Source organism: Centruroides sculpturatus, unplaced genomic scaffold (genome assembly GCF_000671375.1).
Source record: "Centruroides sculpturatus isolate CEXI.00-Female unplaced genomic scaffold, Cexi_2.0 scaffold85, whole genome shotgun sequence".
Taxonomy (NCBI): domain Eukaryota; kingdom Metazoa; phylum Arthropoda; class Arachnida; order Scorpiones; family Buthidae; genus Centruroides; species Centruroides sculpturatus.
The window spans coordinates 1,696,497-1,721,734 of record NW_019384798.1 but is presented as its reverse complement, the minus strand read 5'-3'; the positions used below and the strand labels follow the sequence as shown (position 1 = coordinate 1,721,734).

At 35.5% G+C, this 25,238-nt stretch overlaps 1 protein-coding gene across 2 annotated transcripts; it reads left to right on the top strand.

The window, feature by feature from the left end:
- The first annotated feature begins 291 nt into the window (after positions 1 to 291).
- LOC111629456 (neuronal calcium sensor 2-like) lies at positions 292 to 17,446 on the top strand. 2 transcript variants are annotated; one of them, XM_023373367.1, is made up of 5 exons: positions 324 to 437; positions 596 to 614; positions 14,073 to 14,203; positions 14,284 to 14,556; positions 16,916 to 17,446. In XM_023373367.1, exons 2-5 carry the CDS (start codon positions 596 to 598, stop codon positions 17,102 to 17,104), a joined length of 612 nt encoding a protein of 203 aa, XP_023229135.1. In that variant the 5' UTR covers positions 324 to 437; the 3' UTR covers positions 17,105 to 17,446. The 2 variants fall into 2 exon arrangements, with proteins under 2 accessions (XP_023229136.1, XP_023229135.1); XM_023373368.1 differs by lacking the exon at positions 596 to 614 and having other exon boundaries at positions 292 to 437.
- The last annotated feature ends 7,792 nt before the right edge of the window (positions 17,447 to 25,238 follow it).

Here is a 25,238-nt window from a genome sequence, read left to right as displayed (position 1 = left end):
TCAGTAAAAGGAGAAAGTTTTTCTAAAGTTATTTTAAAGTAAAGTAATTTTAATTTAAAAAATAAAAATTAATCGATTTTAGACGGTATTAAACATAACTTTGTCATTTATTAGGGAGCGCGGTCTTTCCACTTGCAAAAAAGTCTCGACGGCGTCTTTTTGCGAATTTAATTATATTCGGAAAGGTCTATATATTTAGAAATCGAGTTACGTATCGGTTTTATATACGTTTATATACGGTCGACCGGCAGCGCTAGCAGCAGCGCTCCTAGTGAGCAAAAGTGGCTGTAGACGAGTAGCGGTACGGATAGGAGAACGGCGAGAGAATTGTTCGGCGGGACGACACCGCGGAAATCAGATGGCGCGTCGATCGGCACGTGGGTGCGAGGGCGGAAAGGGTGTCGTCCCATAGCGTAATCGAGAAGAACCGTCCGAAGGTAGGTACCGACGTCTTTTCCCTATCCTAAGATTAAGTTTAGAAATCGAATTGTAATCGGCCGATTACAATTATTTATGGCGTAAATTTAAATACATATTAATTTAACGCGAGTTTGACGATTGTTTTGACTAACCATTGGCATAATTTACTACTTAGATGGCCGAAGTGGAAAGAGGTATTTATTATTATTTTATTCCTTTCTTAAATTAACGGTTAAGAGTTTACTGTCTACCGATTAATTAAGGATACGACGTAAATTAATTACTTTACTAATCGCATTAAGTAACCCGTCGTTTGACGAGTCGGGACCAGCGGTCTCGTCGGTCCGACTCGATAGGAAATGTCCATTTTGGAATGTCAAGGCCGAGGAAAAAAAATTGTAACCGATCGAAACTCGCGTCTCATTTTAGCATTTCTTCGGTCTTCGTTCTCTTTATCGCGATAATATTGCTCTTTTCCCGCTGGAAGGTAATTGTTGGTAAAAATGGTACATTGTATACACACGTATAATAAGTGTCGGACCTACGTAAAAAGTTTATTATCTACGGGAAAACGATTACAAAAATAATTCCTTGTAGCCTACTGCGGTGTTTCTCGACCTTTTAAGCCCGAGAACCAGTAAAATGAAAAAATTCTACGGACTAAGGTAGACCTAAATTTTGAAATTATCGACGTTCGGGACGTACCGTGTGCATTTACCGGTTGATGTAAAAATATATTTCTAATACGCGCGGAAATCTAATTAAATTGCAAGTAAACTATTAAAAGCGAATCGTCATCGAACAAAGTTCTAATCTTTATTAATTTAAGTGTGCCTAAGGATCGCCTGTCGGACAACTTTCCAATTGGTTTCCTCGCACGAAAATGGAAATCGAGTATATCTGCTGCGTTTTGCGTGAAAGTTTTGTACTCGGCGACCTTTAAAAAAATAATTTTTTTCGGAAGTTAATCGGAAATTTAAAGATTCCGTCGAAATTCTCTTAGGTCCGGTTATCGTATTTTCCGATCCGTCGCCTTTTAGGCCGAGAATCTTCCTTTGGCATTAGCGTAGCCAGGGGATCCATTATGCCCCGGTCGCCACTCGCCTAGGGCGCCAAATGGTCTCCGAGACAAACGAGATTTGTTTCTGGAGGGGACGGCGGGGGGGCGTCGATAAAGTGTCGTGCACCGGGAGCCAGTTACCTTCGCTACGCCGACGTCCTTTGGTAGCGGTTATCGGCCCGTCGGCCCGAGCTAGAAAATAGTTCTTGAAATAACGTAATACCTTTAATGCATCGTATTCGTAGACTCGGATTTACGACAATACTAAAAATTCCCAGTTTGCCTGTATGGAAGTGTCCACTCTCCGACATATTTTATTCCTGTTCGACCGCCTACGAGAACTTCGATAAAAACTTTAAAATTCTGATTAAATTATGGAAACTTGTTATGGAAAACTGTAATTCGTGCCATTGGGAAGTGATGCCTTTGTAAGATCAATATTAATTGTGTGATATTCTTATAGTTACTCTAAAACTTTTATAGCTGATTTAGGAGTTTAGATTCATTTCTTCTTTAAATAAAACTTATACAACACAAATTTTAATAAATATCTTTCAATATGCAGACCAATTAAAACTAATTAAAATTAGTCTAATGGAACTCTTAAGCACTTTATTACTTAAGACTTCCATTAGACTAATTGTTTTTTAGAATTTTTTAAAATTTTAAAGTATGCAAGTAAATACTGTTTGACAAACCATAATAAAATTTGATGTGTCAAATTTTTTTGTTGTTTGCCAATAACAAATTTAAATTTTGTAAAGTTAGGAAAGATGTGTGTGACTTAAGATAATCAACAACCAAAGAGGAGTGTTAAAATGCTCAAAATGCATATTGTAAGATAAGTAGGGTAGGAACTTTGTATGGACACGAGTTGTATGTTGGTTCGTTAAAAGACCAAACAAAGAGAAAAAATAATAAACTGTGTGGTTTTAAGAAAATGAAAAATAATGTCTGTTTTCTCTGACTGAGGAATATCAAATAATTCTGGCATATTAGTGATTTTTCAGATTTTCTGTTTTTCTCAAAAGAAAAATGGTCCAAAAACTTCATCACAAGATATTGCCATGAGTGGACTAAAATTTTGATTTGTATTTTATGGGCAAAACTGTCTCAAGATATCAGATTTTTATTTTATTAAGCGTCTTAATGTGGAAGGTAAGTTGTTGACATTCCATATACCTTATTTACTCAAAATGTATAATGCACTTTTTTCAGGTTTTAATTTCTTTGAAAATAGAATGCATTCTAGACTTGATATAATATGTTGTGATTGGCAATTTCTTCTGCCGTGTGTCTTATTTTTTTTGTTGACGTTAGGCGCAATCTCTTATCTCGGATAAGAGATTATACCTAACGTCTGCCTCTAATTCCAAATTACTTAACGTCTAATCATTAATAATAGCAAATTTATAGCCCGATTAATGACGGCGATTGTTTGGTCGAGTTTCGATGTGTCGGGCTTTGGAAAGTTTATTATTTTTTTGCATTATTTTAATGATTTTATTACACCAATATTTGTAATAGTAAATATTTAAGAGGTAAACTCGTCACAATCTCATCAGTCTATTACTATGTTGCAAGAACTTGGATGATTATACCCAAAAAAGTTGTGTGGCACTCTTGATGTTGCATTTCTGATCCTTTGAATGGTACTGAGGACAATTACTTGCAGAAAGATAAGGGCAATAAATCTGATCTTGATTCAGAAGAGCCTAATGCAGAGTGAAGAGGTTTCTAATACCATGGGAGACAATGATATACAAGTTATTTTACTATGTAATAAATACTGAACAAATTTATGTTGACAGAATTGGCTGTATTGGCATAAATTTGTCTCAAGTTGTCCATTTTTTCAAAAAGAGAAAAAAGAATAATAAATGCTTGGGTGAGCATGTAGAAATTAAAGTGCATTGTAAATGGAAACAAATAGATCTATTTAGCTATTTTAGAGCTACATTTTAAACTTTAATTTTTAAGACACTGATAGCAAAAAAAATTGGGTATGGGATAAGTAGAAACATCCATTTTTATTGTTTCTGTTGACACACAAATTATTATTATTACAAAAAAATTACCCTGAAAAAAGATCATTCGTATAAAAAATAATTAAAATATGAGAGATTTTAATGAAAATGCTATAAAATGGTACTCTAACACACTTTAACAATTTTTTTAATAAAGTGAGTCTTATGATGCCAATGAAATTTGTCAAATATTGAAACTGTATCCAGTCATCATAACATGCAAATGAGATTGGCATATAGAATAGTGTACCAGTCTAACAAATCTTGTCCTTTGAAAAATGTGTCTCAGGAGATAATGTCGAGAAATTTCGATTTGTTGGTTAGTTCCTTTGTCAGGTGAATACAGAATTTTCTTGAAATTTTGAGTCTATTCGCTCCAGGTTAGTGCGTTACTTCATATCACAGTATTTCCTAATTTTTTTATTTCCTCAACATGGTGTCACATAATTGATTTTAAAAATGCTGTCCTTGATTTACAACAGTCTTCTCTAAGAATTCTTCAAATATTATTTTGAGTAATCAATGTTGTTACAGGTCATTAAATCCATTTGTGGAATCTATTTATTATTATGAATTTATCTTAAATTATTTTTCTGCAAAAAAATTTAAAATTACTTGTGGTTCCATCTGTTATATTTTATTTAAAACCTTTTTTTATTATTACTTATAAAATTGCAAAAAGCTAACTTTTGAGGAAAGCGAAGACTTTTATAAAAAATTTAAATACTAATAAAGAATAAAATTTTAAGCCTGACCCCACTCGAGATGTGACATGTGACTACCCCTAAATCTATAACCACCAAAATTTAATACCATCAATTCCTCTAATGGAGAAACCTCCTTATAAAATTTCAGAAATTTTCAATAAAAGTCTTAGGAGTTATTATGCTTCAGTGTGGTTGAACAAAATCATGCTCACCACACATACATGCTAAAATACATAAATATAGAAAACTTCCAAAGGTTTTTTGCTCTTCTCAACATTTCAAGATCTCGGGGTCCAAAAATGTAAAAATTTTGGGAGGTCATTCTTTGACTGATTGCCATACTTTCCCTCTGCTATACATAACAGCCTGGAAAGTAAAAATGATTATTGCTTTTTCATAAAATCTTTAAAGTGTCATTTGTTGTTTTTTTTAATTTGAAATTCAGAACTGATTACCAGTTTTATTCAATAATAATTGCCCTCATGGCTAGTATAGCTGCATTTATACTATTGAGTTGGAATCCAGGGCTGTGGAGTCGCGTAAAATCTACCGACTCCGACTTTTCCTTATGATCCGACTCCGGCTAAAACACCAAAACTCCACAACTTCGACTCAACAGCCCTGCCAGGGCTGTGGAAGTCGCGTAAAAATCTACCGACTCTGGCTAAAGCATCAAAACTCCATGACTCCCCCTCCGACTCCGACTCCACAGCCCTGGTTGGAATAGAAGTAGCTGTATGAAAGAATTTTTGATAACTTATGGAAACAATGTAAAATTAATAAATACCATAAATTATGGTAGAAGGATGACATATGTATTTAACAAACAAACTTTAATGAAAAATACGCAAAATATACAATAGATGTCATTCTTTTTACCCTGTCTTTACTCTTATCCATTTCTGTTTGTATCAATATCCTTGCCTACTTGGATCTTGTTTATTAATAGCACTTATTATACTGGTGTAGTTTTAAATTAGCAAATAGAGGAGATCTTAGTCAAAAAGTCAAAACAAAATATTTTTATTCTCACCCAGTGAAAATAAAGATATTTTGTCCAAGTAGACAAAGATACAAATACAATAGATGTGTTTTATGATTATTTTCTTATTACTGGTATGTATAAACTAACATTCATTATAAAGAAAGATAGCAGTTGCATTTCAAGTTTAATTAATTTTGTAAATAAATATTGGAAATGGGTACATGCAAAGGAAATAACCTCCATTGAATAGTAACCATACAGGACACATGCAGTACAAAATAACTGCAGCTATTATTCAAATAAAACCAGTACATTATAGATAATTTGTTTCTTACCATAATTGTGTGTATTATATATATATAATTGGGTTTAATGTATTTTCAATTTTATATATATTTTTAATAATGATGGTTAAATCCTTAGCAAAAATAATGTAATTGATATTTCGAAAAAAAAAAGCAAAATGCAATCACTAATATGATTATAATCCTAGTAAAAATATGAATTGATATCATTTGCAATAGCACAATTGGAATCATATCAATTAAAGTGCTCCAAATTGAGATAATTTAAATAATGTTGATAGATGCCAAATTGCAGCATTTGTAATCACTTGAAATATTGTTGATGGATATAATTTAATACGAATTGTCTTGAACAAGTACTGTATTTTAGATTCAAATGAATATGTGAACATTTTGTATCAGTTGATATATCAATTTATTTTACTTTATAAATTAAATATTAGCATGTGAATTTCAAAGTATTACAAAGAAATACATAAGACACACAACAAATTTTTAAACAAATTTGGCTACAAGTATTAAAGAATGGGCGCACACTTTTAGTTCTGAGAACATCAATGGTCAAATATTAAAGCATAATAAAAGCTCCAAAGGTGTTATGCATCAGATAATTAAAAGATTTCTAATTTAAATAAGTAATAATTATATCATTAATTATATATCAAATATAAAATATTGTATTTTGGCATTATAGTTTACGCTATCACTTAAAACCAAATACTGTATTCAAAACATTTTTTTTTTTTCATAAAAATATAGTATTTTTAAACAAATTAGTTGAAAGATTATTATTACTGTTTATGAGGAGAAATTGGCACTGAGTAAATGTATCGATAAATTTCAACAAAAAGAAGTTATAATAAAATATAACTTCTGAAATCAAATTTGCATCAAAATTTGTATTCTGATTCATTGAAAACAAATACTGATTGTTATTTTAATGATGGATCCCATTTGAAGTATTAAATTTTGCAATTTAAGTAATAATATTTCTGAACAATTTTGCATTTTTTATAATCAGTTAATTTATGAATAATTTTGCCCATAAAGAATCAGTTTATTTATATAAAGAAAAGTTTCAAACATTCAATAATATCAGTAAAATTTAATGTTGAAATTCAAGAATAATGTATTAATATGAATGAAACAAAGTACAGTATATAATTCATGTGTCAAAACATTATGCTATATGTTATTGGGCTATAATTTGAAAAAATTATAGACCTATAAATTATCAGTCATCTGTCCATCCATCTGTGTGTCCTTCCTTAATCTTGAGAACAGAGTTAAATACGTGAAAGTCAAGGGCAGATATAGCTTAAAGCAGAAAGCCCCAATTAATTATATATGAACTTCCGATGCAAACAGGAAGTCATGTTATTTCAATTTAAAACTTTTCCCCTGAAAGGAGTTATATAGATGATTGGCATGACTATTGCTAACAGAAGAGTGTGATGTACAGAGGCAAGACACAATACTAATTTGAGGTGGAGAACATATATTTTAAATTAATTAAATATATTAAAAGTATGATTAAAAGTTTCAAACATTCAATAATTTCAGTAAAATTTAACATTGAAATTCAAGAATAATGTATTAATATGAAAGAAACAAAATATATAATTCATGTGTCAAAACGTTATATGTTATTGGGCTATAATTTTTCAAATTATATCCCAATAACAAATTAGTAACATAATTGTGATATGACAATGAATAATATAGAATAATAGTGTTATATTGCAAATTAATAATAATGAATTTTTATGAAAATAATATTAGGTTACCAAATTTTTTTTAAAGTTAATTGTTGAAATAAATGGTATAATAATTAGGAGAAATTAAAAATTCTAATGCTTCAGTTTTTAACTTTTGTTTACATTTATATGCTTTAATATGTTATCATTAAAAATTTGTATAATTTTTTTAACACATACAAAATTAATAAACGTCTATAATCACACTGTAACAGCACTGTAACTACTTTTTGCTATACGTATTGTTAAGATATATTTTTCCCACTTGGAGCACAAACATTTTGTTCATGTATTTGCGCATGATGAACTACTGTGATATTTTGATGTGCAGATATAATTAGAAGATTTATCTTCTTACATATGCACTGAAGGTTTATTCTTACATTTTTGTTTAACATTTTTTTTTTACACTATACACTTAGCATATCTTAATCTTTCAAACTTTGATTCTTTTACCACTTCACATATAGATACATATTTTTCTCGGATGTCTTTAAGAATTTGCATACCAGAAATTTTAAAGTCACTTCTATTGAACCTGGTCTTAATTATGTCACCATTGTTTAATGAACATTATTTTTGTGCTTTTTTAAATAAGCCTAATTGATTCAGTAATCCTAGAATTGATCAGGCTAACTACAAATGTTTTCTTAATTAACTTAAGTTGTGTGGGATAATTGCAAAACACCTAAGAAATGTCGAGTAGCAAATACAAGATGACTTCAATTTGCCTGGCTCATTGTAAAATTATCTTGCTCTTTACAATGAACTGGATTTTCCAATTCACTTACAACATATCTATTCCTATTGTTTTTTGTACTATTTGAATGTGTCAAATGATGTCAATTGATATTTTTATTAGGGAACAATTGTGCTTGATCAGGATGCTTTTATTATTAATTTTGGTTTCGGTTACGGTATAAAGGCCGGAGTTTTAATTATTGTTTTATTAGTTTTAGTTTGTATAATTATTTTAAATAATTTTTATTTATTTATTATTATTTAATTTTTCAAGTGCCTTTTGAACTCTTAATTACAATTTTAAAAAATTTTCTGTTCGACGTAACTATAAAAATTGTTTTGTTGTTGTTTCGCACAAAACATAATCAAATTTAATTTCATTAATTTTTGTTTTATAAATTTGCCTACTTTTAAAGGATTAAAAAAATAAATTGGCGTAATTTATTCAGACGGGCGTCAAACGCAAGAGTGTGCTACCAGGTGGCGGTTTTTTAAAGACATTTTGGAACCGCGATTATTAAAAGCGCAGTAATCTCTGCTGGGATGAAATAATCCCCGACCGTCGTTCCGTTTAATTAATCGCCCGCCGGAAGTATTTCGTCGCTTCCGGCCGACGAAAACATCCGGAGTTTTCTCGCTATTTATAGAGATGATTACCGACGACGAGAAGGACGACGTCCGGAATTAAATTCTGGCGGCGAACAATGCCCATTGTAATTAGAAATACTCCGAACGGCCTTCGTCTTTTTTTTTTCGCGGTCCCTTCCAAGTAATTCCTCCGTTTTTTTTTATTTCGGGATTAATTAAAAACGATCGGTCGGCGTTCATAAGCCCGCAGTCCCAGCGAGAAACGCTTCCCCACCCGGAGCAAATAGAGATTTTTTTTAACTCTTCGCCCTGTGGGGCAGTAAAACGGCCTTTCTTGTGGGTTCGGCAGGCCCGCAATGGAACGGGCGGGCGGTGAGGGACGTTAGCCGACATCCGGTCGGTCCACCCCCCAAAAATTCCTGGAGATTTTTCCACCCGTTCGGATTCGATTCCGGGTTTCCCAGATAGGTAGGCCGCCACCTTAATCGCTCGACCATCCGTCCGGCCGTCAATAAATAGATTAAAGTCGAGATCCCGGTCCGGACCGTATCATTTCCGTTTTCTCTTTCTAATTTCCAAAGCCGTCCGTAAGTACTAATTGCCAGCTCATTTACTTTTCTCCAATTGGTCTTACGACTGTTATTATCGGGAATTGCCGATTGGTGCTTCGTTTGTATTTAAAGACGACGCCGGTCAGACGGGAAGTGAAAGTTCCAAACTATCCTTCGTTTTCCATTTCCCCCGCGTGCCGACTGGCTCTGGCTGAAATGCGGTAGGCACTTAATTTTTCATAAAATAGCCGGTACGAGGTAAAAGAAATGTCATTCGTTTTGAAACGGTAATTATTTACGATAATATATATTTGGAAAAATAAGTAAATATTACTAGAATCAATTGTTTTATTTTAATGCGAAAATAGTCTAATAATAACGATCGTGCGGTAAGAAACGTCGCTGTATTCTAGTGTTTTTTAACCTTTTTTTTTTTATCTCACGGCACACTCGAATTTATAATTAAATTTTCGCGGAAAAATCATGTTGTGATCGTGATATGAAATGTTCCCGTTTACGCGGTCTAAAAGAACACAGCACACAATTCATTTTTAACAATAACAACACAATTACACTTTAATGTCTCCAAATCAGCGAGCGACTCTCTGGCACTCCGCAATCGAGCAACACTCCGGCACCCAACAATTATTGGTAATTACAATACTGATTCTTGACCATCCACACAGCTACCCACTCTGGTTAGCTTCCCGGTCAGCACTCTTCTCAGCACTACCTCCACACACACACTGATTCGACACACTCAAATGGAAGCGCACAAGTTTTCCCTCTCTAGGCTGTACAATCTCTCCCACATTCTTGGGAAGACTATTACCTTTTACCCACCTGACACGTGTGACAAAGCTGTGGACTGTCCATCAACACTTGCTGACATCCACACATTTGACACATGTTACAATTGAACTTAACAAATCACGTGATTTAAAGTTACGTTTGTAAACATTCTATCGCCGTATTACTTGCCACTAAACCTCATTCTTTTTGTGTATATTTTTTTTTGAATTAAATAAAACAGTATCGTTAACGCGCTTTTATTTTAAGGAACTACAACAGTTGTTAAAATGAATAATTTTCGTTTACGTAAGAAATGCAATTAATATCGAGTCTTACTTTGTATTTAAAAGTGGCGCGATAATTGTCTTTAGAAACATGCCCGATGTCCCGCTATTTCTAAGTTAAACTAATTTGAAATAAATAGGGGCAATTATACATATAATTTTGATTTAGAGAAAATTTCATTTTTAATGAAATAACTCGAAGTTACGCGCACATAATTTTGCTTATGAATATATAATTTTACTACATTATGTATACGTTTATTTATTTAACCGTGATGTAAGAATACAGGTGATACCACTCTCGAGGACGTTGGCGAAGTAGTTGAGCTTACACGAGTATCCACAAGATGTGACGATGTAAAGTCCAACTTTTACCATTGATTACCACTAGCAGCAATTGCTAATTGAACCCTAATTTGTGTTAATTTCAATAAAATTAGCGATATTTACATAAAATAATCTAAAAGTAATAGAATATGTGTATAATTTTAAAAATCTTCATTAAACTGATATTTTTACACCCTGAAAAGGTTTAAAACACGCCTTTCCTTATAAAATATAATGAAGTTTTCGAGTCAAACAATAGGAGTGGTATCACCCGTATTCTTACGCCGCGATTATAACAAAGAAAAAGTCGTATAATCAATTTACAGATTTTAACTTTGACGCGTGCACTTATTATTCTTTTGGCTTCTTTAGAAAATAATTTATTTAATAATTGCAAAAATTTTCGCGGCACACTTGTCGAAAATCACTGCTCTATTCGATACTTGCGGGTGCGGCGTCGCTCTGGCTGAGGGATTAGCACCTAAATAGGGATCGGTTTACACGCGTTTAGTACTGTAGTAGGAATGAATCGTCGCAGTATTGGCTTCAGAAGTCGCGTGACACTGACGTCACTGCCTTCCGTTTTACGGAAGCATTTCGTGGCATTACTCGTATATACTGCATCTGTCATAAAACTGGTTTACGCATATTTATTGTGATCTCAAATATACGTATCTACGAAATTAACTACGAGGACCGTTCTGTTTCGGTGGGGGTGCTGGTCGGTTTCGTAATCGCGAGGTTCGTGTTTCAAATCTCGTTTGTTTTAATGTCATTTTTTTTTAAATACAAAACTAATTTTTACGTTCTTGGTATTTTAAATTTATTATATGTATTTAAAAATTATTTTTGACTATTACTAACATTTATTTATAATTTATTTGGGAACAGGATTATCGTTATTAAAGATCAGATATGTTAATAAAAAAGACATTTTTACTAACGCTACTCAATTGTTTGCTTTCCGGGAACACAGTTTTGAGAATGATAATTGTAGAAGCGTGTGAAACGGTAAACATTTCTGCAGTGTGCGCATTGAATAAACGCAGATTTTTTCAACAAGAAGAATATTTATATGTAAGTGGAAAACAAACTTGGTTAATGTTTATAAACACTTCATCATCGACTAATGCCGACGAGTATCATTCGTATCGTATCACATTGGAAAATATAAGAGCGCTTAATGTTTTTTTTTTCTACCGCCTTCACAACTTCTGAAATTGATGAACAATCGGCTGCAATTAGGTCTTGACTTTAAAGGATGCTGTCGCAATATGTAAATTTTGTAATATTGTCGTGCGGCGATTCTTCTGCAGAACACATTTCTACTCTATCGATGTTAGCGCGAGATATCGAAGCCATCTTTTCGTTCTTTAGCGAAGATGCAATTATAAACATTTAGGTTAAACAGTGACTTTGTTGGCAGAATAAGTAAACTACTTAGTGTACACAAATATAATGTATATAAAATCTTTTATTTTTAAATAAATATTGTTAGGTAACGTATGCGAATTGCTTTTGTCATTGACTCGTTACTCGAAACAGATGGATTTTATTGTTTTATTACTCTATTTATTGCGCATTTTTCGTAGTTATCTAAAAATAAATTTGTTCTCCTCTCGGACAATATAATAAACTTAAAAGTACCAAGAATAAACTGAAAATTATAGTTTTAGGGAAAAATATCGCATCGATACCACGGGATTCGAAACACCAACTTCGCGAATATTAAACCGACGGGCCCCGCATCTACCAGACTACGGACGGTGTAGATTTTAGATGATTTGCAATTTTCAAACCTCAATTTCCCCCTTGATTTTCAGTATCGCGTCTTCTCGGTACGTGTCAGTCGTTGGGGATGCGCTATTTTGATCAAAATAGGTGAACCACCCTTGTTAGAAAATTTATTCGTAATCATTTTCGATCTACTTTTAGCTCGGATTTAATTCAAAGCATCGGATTAATTTAAGATTATTAATCGCCATATTGTGATTTAGTCTCGGAATAAAAAAATATTCTCCCAGCTTCGTAGGGCCATTTTTATATCGACTCTATATAATGCAATCACGCCCTTCTGATGAAATACGGGCAGTGACAGCTGCAGCCAATTACCTCGATGATTCATTCCTACTTTTAAAGACCGTGTGTCGTTTCCCCCCGAAAGTTCTGCCAGTAACCGAGTAAATCAAACCAAACCGATCCAAAGAAGTTAGTACTGTACTAATACGAAGTCCTGTGTCCCGTTGCATAAAAATTACGAGTAACCTACTCGCGGCTCGTTGCCGATTATAAGTAACTTTACGTCATGGAAATTGCTGGCGACTAGTAGCTCGTAACTCAATCGGCATATTTTGCTGGTAATTTGTAACTCGTAAAGCCGGTAACGGCTACGAGCGTTTTATGCACGGGGCACGATGGTAGCGAACTTCGGACGAACGAAAATTCGTCCGAAGTTTTCGCGCTATTTCGAAAGGTCGGGTACGGGCCAGTGGGGATCCGATCGATTTATTTATTAGCGAATTTCACGTAAATACATAGGTAAAAAATGTTGGAAAAGGGAGAAAATGAAAATTCAAATAATTGAAAAGTCCATTATGTAAATAATCGCCATCGTTTTCGTTTTACTTTCCCGGCTTTTATGTTTACGCGACGAGGGAAAGTATTAGGATGCGGACGCGAATTTAGTCGCGATATAGTTCTCGCGAAGGAAAACGTGTGCGAGCGAGAAATATCGCTGGCCGGAGCGAATTTCTGGTTGTCGCGAATATCCGACGGTTTGATTTTATCGCGAGAACTATTTCTCTGGCTATTAGATTTGCGTCCGCGTAGACGCACCCTTAAGAATCGTTGCAGAAATCCGGAGGGTCAAATTTGACCGTCTTCGCGTCTCGGGATCTCCCGAATTCAAAACACGGAAAAAAAAATTCCACGGATGTGTGTTGCGTCTATTTGTTGTCTAATATCTCGAGACGGGGTAAAGAAATGAAATTTGATAACTTGTATATAAGGGGACACAGATGCTATTAAATTTTGGGGTTAAAGGTCGAGGGATGGGGAGATAAAGACGCGTCGCGCGTTGCATCTCCGGAGGGTCTACTTAACGAAGATTTTGCATTTAAAAAAATTTTTATATAAAACTTGTCAGCCACGTAATTTAAACTTCGCTAATATATATTTCGCCGGGAAACTTAGGCAACTTGTTGTCCGATGTTTCGCGTTTCTCTTCGTCGTCGTTACGCGGGTCACCCTCGTCTAGACCGGCGAATTACGCTAAAGCGAAATTTCGTCGAAAAACTTGTCAGAGACGGACGGATTCCGAAAGTATTTTCTTTTAGAAGTTTAATGTCGAGTGGTCGGTAGAGAAAGGATCTTCGGACGCGTCGCCTAGCTAATTTATGCAATTTTTTTCCTGGTAATTTTACGTAGTCGATTATCCGTCTACGGGACGGCGGTTAAAGCGACGATTGCGGTAATTAGAAATAAAACGGAGCGTAGAGGGAGAATGACGACCAGATGTTTTATCGTTAGAGACAGGTGCGTCCGCCATGGGCGTCTCGGGCAGCAGAACCGCCGATCTAACCGACGAAGACGTGGAATTTCTCAAGAGTCGCACGAATTACCAAGAAGAAACCATCCGGGAGTGGTACCGCGGATTTAAAGTGAGTAAAATTCTTCTTTCCAGCGTTTTTTTGGGGGGCGAACAGAATAAAACGCGTTTGACCGTTTCTTTGTGGCGTAGGAAGACTGTCCGAGCGGAAAGGTGAGCGAAGAGAAGTTCGCCGAGATGTACAAGTCGCTGTTCGATAGGGGAGACCCTCGCCGATTCTGCCACCACGTCTTCAGGACCTTCGACGCCGACGGAAACGGATTCGTCGACTTCAAGGAGTTTCTGTTGGCCGTGGCCGTCACTTCCGGCGGCTCGGCGGAAGAGCGCCTGCGCTGGGCCTTCCGGGTGTACGACGTGGACGGAGACGGGTTCGTCCGGGCCGAAGAGATGAAGAAAGTCCTTCGGGTTAGCTACTCTTTCTTTCCTTTAAAATCGAAAAAACCGAAGGCCGGCCATCGGTTTTCCGCGTAATCGCTAGGCGTAGTCCAGCGGTTTTCGCCACTAGCGGAATAGGGGACGACGCCATCTCGGAGTAAGACCGGCGTAGCGATTTCGGATTATCCCGCTTAGTTCTACCCCTCGGTAACTTAAAACCGCGTTCGGAAATCGATTTCGAAATATCCCCCGGAGTAGCTTAAAAGTGATTAAGTTACGCCCGCGATTTGTGGTTATTCTCTGGAAACGATTTGTTTAATTTGTCGATATCTAGTAATACGCGGTACGTTTGTAAAAAATAATCAATTATTATCCGAAACCATTCTGTTTTAACGCGAAAATAATGATTATACGATATGGACACGAAACTCGCCATTCGATCCAGAGATTAAGCGATGTTCGAATAATTTTCGTTGTATAATGACTACGATTTAAATGTCTGGAAAATATGAATTTTTCGCCACGAGAGAGTCATTACGCACGGGCTGGAATTTTGCCAGAAATTGTCGTTTTAGTTCGTCGAAACGCCGCTAGGTTTGCTTGTAAACGGTTTAGAACAGTGGTTCTCAACCTTTTTTGTGGATGTACCCCAATAGCCCATTAGTTGTTTCTCGAGTACCCCTTATATTTTTGTATGTAAATTTTATAATTATTGCTTTAGAGGCAATAATTATAAAATTTACATACAAAAATATAAGGGGTACTCGAGAAACAACTAATGGGCTATTGGGGTACATCCACAAAAAAGGTTGAGAACCACTGTTCTAAACCGTTTACAAGCAAACCTAGCGGCGTTTCGACGAACTAAAACGACAATTTCTGGCAAAATTCCAGCCCGTGCGTAATGACTCTCTCGTGGCGAAAAATTCATATTTTCCAGACATTTAAATCGTAGTCATTATACAACGAAAATTATTCGAACATCGCTTAATCTCTGGATCGAATGGCGAGTTTCGTGTCCATATCGTATAATCATTATTTTCGCGTTAAAACAGAATGGTTTCGGATAATAATTGATTATTTTTTACAAACGTACCGCGTATTACTAGATATCGACAAATTAAACAAATCGNAGAAAATTTAAATTATTCTAAAATAATTTCTAACAAAATTTAATGGGATATTTGTTATGATAAATCTTCGGCAATTTTTTCAAAATTTGGTTCCCACGTTGTTAAATAGAGATTATAATTGTGTACCGACCTCGAAAGTAATGACTGCGAATTTATAACGTGCATAACAATACACGAATCTTTCAATTTTTGTAACGAACGTAACGTATAAATTTGCTAAATATCAAGTAATGCGCGCATGCGAGTGACACGCATTGCATGGTGGGGATACGATTCAGGCCTCATTATTCCTAATACCAGTAGTCCAGTAAAAACATAAAAAGCTCCAATCTTATCTAGAAATAATTAATGCTCGGTTAAACCGTAACTTTACTAGACTACAGGCTCACTCGGCACTAATAGCATAAATACACGGGCAAATCGAGTAGATAAACAAGTTGTTTAGACTGTTAAAAGGGAAATTGGTGTTCACACTGGGATATTTTGAAGAAAGTTTTTATCGTTTTTTGTGTTAATAATTTACAGCAAACTGATTAACATATGCCATTTTATAATGAAAGTTAGATGTACCCCCCTTCGATTTACGCTCGTACCCCCGGTTGAGAACCACTGGTTTAGAAGGTCTATATAAACATGCGCGCTCTTAAGTTTTTTTTTCTTGTAAAACCGATTCCTTCGCGCAGAATTAAGCTTTTTTCTAATTTTAAAAATATAAAAAGTGGTTTTTAATAGAATAGAACGACAGACGGCGTCACCAAACGCTGCCGGGGAAATTTAAGCGACTCGTTGCTGGATTTTTAAATAATTCCTCTTCAAAATTTCGAAATGGCGATAAGCGTAAAAGGAGAATACGAAAGATTATATCTTGTAGAAGGATAAATTAGAATATCGCGATAACAAATTTAAGGAAACGCAGTGCGTTTAAATGGTCACGCGAGTCAAAAGCTGTCGGAGGTGATCGAGATTCGCGTCCAGTGGCAATTTCGATTAAAATTTTACCGTTAATATCGCGACGCCATCAAACGTCGGACCGATTTTTCTGTTCGATTTTCTGCTGGCAGTTGTAGCAAAAGTCGCGCTGGACTCGACTCGTCGACTCAGTCTTGCCGTTGTTGCCTGTGTGGAATCCGTTGTAACGTGAATCGGAACCGTTAAGTTCTAGCGTGCGAAGCCACACGAGGCCAGCCAGTTTCGTGTCGGCCGGTCGTCGCGGGAAGGTCTTCGGAGAGGCTAATTGTAAGGATGATTTTTTTTAGTCCGTGTACGAGATGGCCGGAGAGACGCCGGATGGACAGACGCCGGAGGAGAGGACCGCCGCTATTTTCCGCAAGATGGATTCCGACCGAGACGGAAAGTTGAGTCGAGAAGAATTCGTGTCGGCCTGTCTGCGCGATCCCGGCCTGCTGCGCCTGTTGGAAGTGGACTCCGTTGGCCCGGGCTGCTAGCCCGGCCTCTTCCACCCGGGGAGATTCTCCCACCGTCGTCGGCCACTGCCGCTTTCGTCCTTCCGACGACGATTTCTGTTCGTCTTTCCGACAAAGTGGTGAATTCCGTCCGGCAATTCCGCGTCGGAAATCGAACCCGCATTTGCCTCGTCCTCGGGCTGCAAAAAGGAAATGGCGCCAGGCGGGTGGGGTCGTAGACTGGAAGGTATTATTTTGTCGGCATTTATTTTATATGCGGTATTCTCTTGTACTTTGTTCTCTCGTTTACCCTTTTTACTTTTGTATCAAATTGGGTTTTTCGGGCTTCTCTTTACACAATAAAGCTTATTTTTACACCGAAAACATCGTTTCAAATTCTTTGTCGTAGTTTATCTCTTTTCCATTTCGGGGACCCTGTAAGATGTGTGGCGGTCGAGGGTGGATGCGGACGAATCCGGTATCGATCGTCTGTGGAATGTCGGACCGAGAATACTCTTCGGTAAGGCTCTACACGAAAGCGAAACGAAGTAGAAATGATTTTGCAGAAATCGTTACGAAAGTAAAAGAATTCCGAACGGAAATAACGGGTACGCTCTTTTATTCGTCCGGGTAACCCCGCGCCAGCGAAATCGGTTTAAAAATTCCTGCAGAACGCGTTCGTGTATTCCGGCGGAAGCGTGCGCCGTAGGACGGCAGAAACGGCCGGTAATAGCACCTTAGGGTGGAAAGCAACACGGCGTTCTCCGTGGCTCGGATAGTTTCGTTTCGGTGTTCATTTTTTACGAAACGAAACTATCCGAGCCACGGAGGACGCCGTGTTGCTTTAGAAGTTGTAAAAACGCGCGTTAATACGTTCGGTGATGTGTCATCTCGAAGTTTTTCGAACGGTAGCCGGCATTCTAATTTTTTCGGTGGCTACTTCGAATGCTCCGTCGGCAAGACATTCCACTTTTTAAATTAAATTTTACAATTGGTACCCTCCTAGCTTTTGTCACTAAAATCGCGTATTTTAGAATCGATAACACGGGCGCCGCCGTCTTATTTTACCGTCTTCCTAAATGTCCCTACAAACAGCGGCGCTCTCCGGTAGTAGCGGAGACGCTATTAACGAACGCGCCCGATGTCTGTGGACGTTGTCGTCCCGAAAAGGGGAGGTCATCTTAGGGCGCGTTCCTAAAGACGAAAGATTTAAACGAGAAAAAATTATAATAAATTAATTTTGATTTAAAATTTCTGGAATCAAATGTAATTCATTTACATCCAATTTGCCTTATTACGGAAAAAGTCGTTATTCTTACTTTCATTGAACATTTTGACCCATACTTACGCGAAACGGCTGGTGTGTGTGAACTCTCGATTTCGTTGGCGATAGTGGCGGTTGCTATAGAAATGCGAATCTATATAATACATTATCGCCTAACAAATGTAAACCTTTCTTATTTTTTGTATTATCAAAATTATTAACTGTTTAATTCTCGTGTTGCGTAGATTCGGTGCCAAAATAAACCAAAAATTTCAAAATTATGTTTTCAGTCTTTCAAATAAGCCGTTTATATATGGAACTTTAATACGAATCGGTTTTTCAGTAGTGATTGGTTTATTGTAAAGTTTTCGGCCAAATGTTACTTAATTGTAACCATTTAAATTATAGATATTGAATATTTATATTATTTGTTCGGTTTGTTTCTGGCAGTTGCTAGTTATTTTAATTTTTCTCGCATACGCGTTAAAAATATTCTTTTTCGTATAAATCGGAGCTTCGGAATAATAGTTAATAATTTTCATAACTTTACAGGCTTTCGTGTATTTATTAAAAATCAGTGAATTAACTTTTCTAAGAATAGACGAGTTTAAAAATTAATTTATTTTCTTCCGTCTCTATATCGAATTGAATATTCGGATATAAATTATACGGGATATCTGAATACTCGTTCGAATCCTTGTATAATTTCTGGGCTAGTTAAAAGAGAATTGTAAATTATTAAACAGTTATCGACGTATCTATTATAAAATAATACATTCTTAACATTGTAAATGCTGTCCACTACGTTCTATGTAAATCGGCTAGTTTGATCCAATGCCAGTGCCCGTAAACATTCAGTATGACAGAAGAATTTTTCATTATTTCTAAAATAAATGTTATTAAAAACTAACAATACCAAGTTGTAAATTTACGAAAATGCGTGATTTAAACAATACAACATTCGTAAGAACGAGACGTTTCGAGAACAATATATTTTCGAGTCTCGCGTAAGATGGTTTCCCCCGTATGAATAACAGCGCTCCTTTATTAAATTCCTTCGAGACGAAGTAACGTTTATAATTTTATTATGTTGCATTTTTCATTTTAGAGTTCTGCACTGCGATTTCTAGAAGATTTACTAAGTACGTTTATCTACGTTTCTGGAACTGCTAAAAGATCCGAGGAATTAACCGAAAGGAGGATACTTTTCGGGGGGGGGGAAATCTTCAAATACAAGATTGTGGTGCCAGAATAAACTGCATCGCGAATAATTGTTAGATACGAAAATAATTTCCTAAGTGCACAAAAATCACGAAATATGTTTATGATTTGCATCGTACGGGTAGGTTTTCGATCACTGCCCTTGGTGCGTGACATATTTAGATAATTTACCCAACGACGTATTAATTATGGGTTAGGATACGGATGCGCCACTTCGCCAGGTTTGCTAACTCTTTCCTATCGCTGCGAGAGAACACAGAGTTTACGTTTAATATGGCGATGAGGGAAATCTTTGTCGTTCCGCTGTTTTTTGTAAAAATTATTTTAAAAAAGAAAACGCATCATTTATCGTTTCTTACGTTTCCGAAAGACGTAAAAAGGAATTTGATTTGTTTAATTAACCAGAAATATGAATTTAAAATTATGCTAAGATGGAATTTACGTGAAAAATTATCTAAGTGTAAATTATGACTTATATTTACAGATAAACTCAATGGTTCGACTTTGTCCAAAGAGTTGATCCGCTAGAGCTAGACGAATCTCCTGAAATATTTTAATCCGTTTACGTTGTTTTACTAAAATAAGAATATTGTGGTCAATGAAAAATAAAAACTTATTGGAACCTAAAATTAAAATATGTAATCGGGTATGAAAATGTACTAATATACATATTTTAATTTATATTCTTATCCAACAAATTTTTAAATTTTCTGTAATATCAAAATTTGTGAGCAAAATAAAAATTCGTTTGTTTCAAAAAGATTTATATAACACAAAAAAATAAAATTTCAAAAATCTAGTTAAAACAATTATTATTGCACGTAAAAAATATATTATGAAATATTATACTGGTAAACTGTAGCATTATATATAGATATATATAATGCTACAGTTATATATATATTAAAAAAGTACACTTTAGTAATGATTTGCCTCTTTAAGCTGGCAATAAGCAATATATTAGTTTTTCCTATAGTTTATGAAGGGCGTTAGAAATGTAGTGTAATGCAACCATCATTCAAAAGAGGGGCGTACCTCGAGGCGGTGTATTATCCCCATTTCTGTTTGCAATATTCGTCAATGATATCTTCCAACCGGAAGAAGAAAGCATAAAACTATTTTTTACGCTGATGGCATTACTGTCGTAATCCGCGGAGCAACGCCAACTCAAACTAAACAGAGCGTCGATGAATCCTTCATAAATTATACGGATGGATTTATCACAATGAGATCGGTATCCAAATTCAAAAATGCGCAATTATGGCAATCCTACCTATTAAACAAAGTCCTCTCGTATGTCATTTACACAACCAAAGCATACCCACTGTTCAGAAGATGAAAATTCTAGGAATCGGGATTAACTCGAGGATGACTTGGACCGATCACATGAAATATATAAGTACCGAGGCAAAAAACTGCTAAACATATTCAAAATTTTTTGTAGTAAAAGATACGGAGATTTGCCTGAAGATCTAATAGCCATAGCCGAGAGTACGATTGGCATCTTCATTGAATACGTAATACCTGGTATTATTCATTTAACGAAACATCAATACCAGACTATGCAAGCAACACAAAACCTGTACATTAAATTAATTAAGCATGGGCCTTCCCAAAACCACAAACAATTTCGTTACTCTACGTGCTTCGGGTAAACCAAACATCTACTAATGATTCCAGTAGAGAATTATAACGCGACTCGGTACCTACATCAAAAACCGCAATAAATATGGCCCGCTTAATTAAACATTTTCTCCACCAAGTTTATTTGGATGCGGGGAGCACGCTGGTATGACTCCCATTGGCACAAACTTCCCGTGGAACGTGTGGATATTTCATCTTGTATCAGCTACACAGGTGGTAACACTCGCATCAGGAAGATATCTATACAGATTCATGGCCTCCCCTTCCAGTCTCACGATGAATCTCGAGGTCTGATGCGTGCTTGCATCAACGAATGGTTAGAACAAAACGATGACGAACTAATTTTGGCTACCGATAGATCTAAAACAACTTATAAAACCACTTATCACCAACTGCCATCATTGAATCACCAATAACAGAGAAGCGCATTATACATTACACCCCAATTTTCACTGCTGAAGACTATGTAATATTACAGGCGGTAAATTATGCAAAAAAAACCAACACACAAATCGGTCATTGTATATACTGATTCCAGAGCTGTCCTGGCAGCAATGGCTTCACGAACAAATGGCAAACGCCCTGCAATCAAAGAAAACTTTTTTTAAACTCTCTCCGCTCTATGGGCATTAAGAGGGCCTCTCAAAGAAAACATATGGAAGACACAATTATATGTGGGAAAAGCTCATAAAGTTCGTCTGGGAACCCGCACACTAAAGCATATATATAAATGAGCGTGTCGACAAACTTGCAAACGGAAAGCCTAAAACTACTCAACCGACATAATAGCTGCCGAAGACCTCCGTATTTTAATTAAAAATGAAGCGGCTGAACATATTCGGAAGAACTGGACAAATCACAATCACAACTTTCCATGGTTTCACAATTGGATTAAGCCAAAACCATATAATAAACAGGGCACGGACCTAACCTTACTCACCAACCAATTCCTATTCGAACATACTCTAAGCAATACGAATAAACGTAAAGCACTGCCCGATCAAAATTAACGATACCTTCCGAGCGCAAATCTTTTACTAACTACAGCAGAAAATATTTCATGGCAAGAAGATACATGACGAAAACTACGACTGCACACAGTTCGAAGCAAGTAAAACTAAGATATATGTACTACAAAAATTTTTTCGGGAATGTTTAAAATACTACGACTACTTGGAGGAGCTCTACACGATCAGCTAACCTATAGGGACGAACGGGGCAATATAGCCAAGTATCCGAAGTACAGTACATCAGCACAACAACAACAACGTCTATAAACACAAGGTCAGGACACCAATGACCCTTAGGGAACCGCCATATTGGTTCCTTAATTCTAAGATCACGGTATAGATTTCATGCTGTGTACGTGTAAAGTGTACGTTCCTTGGAGTTCAAGCCACAAAATTTCATTTATAGTTTTAAATACAGTATTTTTTCATTTAGAGGTTACTCTGACATAATTAAGGGCTTTAACTAAACAGATTTCAAAATAAAACGCTATGTCAATTGTTCATGATACAGTACAAGGACAAATTTATTTAGTTTTTAAATGCAAAATTAAGTAGAGAAAAAATCTGGAGATACTTGTTAAAATAAGAATATATTTACTTTTTATATTCACGTGTATTTTTCATTACACAAAGTAAAGACAGGAACATCAGAGTAAACATTTCTATAAAATGAAATTACGTCAAGATAAAAAAAAACCTTTCTGTCAAACTTTATACATAAAGTAAATGTGTTTGTGAGAGATGATAAGAAAGTTTCTAACCGAAGAAAGTTATTCATATAAATTAAATTTATTTATTTTTATAGCGAATGAAATAAGTATAAAAACAGTAGGCAACACCAACAAATAGAAATATCAACTTCGTCTTTATTTATTCTATCGTTTATCTATACTAATATTATAAAGAGGTAATGTTTGTATGTATGTTAGTTTGTATGCAGCGGGTAATCTCCGAAACTACTCATCCGATTTCAAAAATTTTTTCACCAATTTTTAGTATGGAATTTCAGGGTGGACATAGGCTATATATAATTCCGTTAAACATGGGGGATGGACAGTTCTTTATGGTAAGCCTTAAGGGGAAGGCTTACCGTANAATTAAGCGATTAGGGAATTGGGGACGTAAACAAAACCCTAACGAAAGAGCCGGAATATTACTTAAACAAAAGCTTAACCGAACCAATCTATAGACGAGTACAGTGGGGATTGATTTCTTCGAAAATACTGTATTAGATGTAATAAAGACAGAAATTTTTTCAGTTCGTCGAGAGTGACCGAAAAGTTGTAAATTTTGGAAATTTCCGTGGACAACACCCGGTCCTAAAACGAATTAGTTAGAAAACAAAAGACGGACAATCTATTAAGTTTAACATATTTAGATTTTTACAGCTATGGTGAGAAACGTTTAAAATTTACAAGAACCCTGTCGCGTCCTTTCAGGTATATTAGTGATGCGACAAAAAAAGCATTTGACATTGCCAAATCCCGAGGGTATTGGCACCCTCGGGATTTGGCAGCCCGCGTGCATGTACAGTACAGTACACACCGCACACATAGCAGGACCGTCTCTGATTCTACTCGTAGGGAGCTATTTGACTAAGTGGTTAAGTTAAAGAGTAAAGAATCTTTCATGTACGTTTCATTACAAAGCTATATTTAATTATAATTTTTTTAAAAGTATATTCATACAATTGAAGAAGATGTTGTATGTGGATATCAGGTATATATGTGGTGGATATCAGGTATGTATATCCAGTGGTGATATTCAGCGGGTTCGCACAGGTTCGGTCGAACCCGTTGTTAACATTTTCAAAGTTTTCAGAACCTTGTTAAACACATGTAACATTTCTCAATGGTTTGATTCTTTTAAAAATATTAAAATATACTTATTATACTCTGTAACACTACTAAACTAGAGGCTTTCGATGCACCATTTGAGCGAAAAAAAAATTGTTAAGNTGTGTAAAATCCAAGTGGGATGTATGTAAGCTAATAAATGTTCTCGTTAATCGTATCTCGTCTTCTGATTCGTTCACGGTTACGAGAAATCACCACATAGAGTCTCTCGAGTCTCCGTAGATATAACAAACACAGAAATAAATAACACAAAATAAATTGTAGCTATGTGTCGATTCTGCGCGACACGCCCGAACGTGTAAGCCGAACAATAGTGTGGGGGAGTGAGTAATCAAGAGTTGCGTTGCGTTGCGCTCAAACGAAAGACGAATCGACGAGATTTGAAAATCGCGTAACTCCGGGTTCGCGTAAGTCGGGGTAGCGTAAGTCGAGGTATTACTGTATTTTTTTATTATTTGGGTCTCCAGAACGAATTAATCAAATTTCCATTAAAACCTATGGTGAATCGATAATCGGTTAACGAATAATTCGGATAGCGAACAAAGTTGGAACGGATTATGTTCATTAACCGATCACTCACTGTACTGTACATTTATTTTTATGATCAGCAGAAATAATTTTCTCCCGTTTACTCTTTTAACTTCAAATTGTGACTCCTCAAAATGTATCTAAAAAATTCGGCTACGTTATATTACAAAACTTAATTCAAACACTCCGTAAATTTATATTTTCGACATTATTTTATCCACTAACCTAATACGACCTGGAATTCTCAGTTGTTGACACTCGGCTGTTCTGTAATATTGATAAGTGGCACAATATCTGCTGAATAATCAAGCCGCATTCATCATCTGGTGAATAATAAAGTGAAATTCGAAAGGGTGATAAAGCGAAAAGTTTCGGTTGTACGCGGTATAAGCCACGAGAAATTTCACTCAAACGTAATAAAATTTTTTCTGTTTATGTTGTAGGCGTTATAAATATATAATTTATTTTACACAACGAAAAAATTTTTAAAAATTAGTCGTCGTTAATGTAAATATTTTTTATATAAATTTCTGTAATGTTGATTGTGTAAATATTTTTATGTAGATTAAACACGAATCAAAATATTTGTATCTACCATTAAAAATTAATTTTTAAAATACTCGTATTAAAAATTATTTCTAGCCGTCGTGCCG

Coding starts and splice junctions, on each gene's coding strand:
- LOC111629456 (XM_023373367.1), top strand. Junction 14,204..14,283: donor AGTGGTACCGCGGATTTAAA/GTGAGTAAAATT, acceptor TTTGTGGCGTAG/GAAGACTGTCCGAGCGGAAA. Junction 14,557..16,915: donor AGATGAAGAAAGTCCTTCGG/GTTAGCTACTCT, acceptor GATTTTTTTTAG/TCCGTGTACGAGATGGCCGG.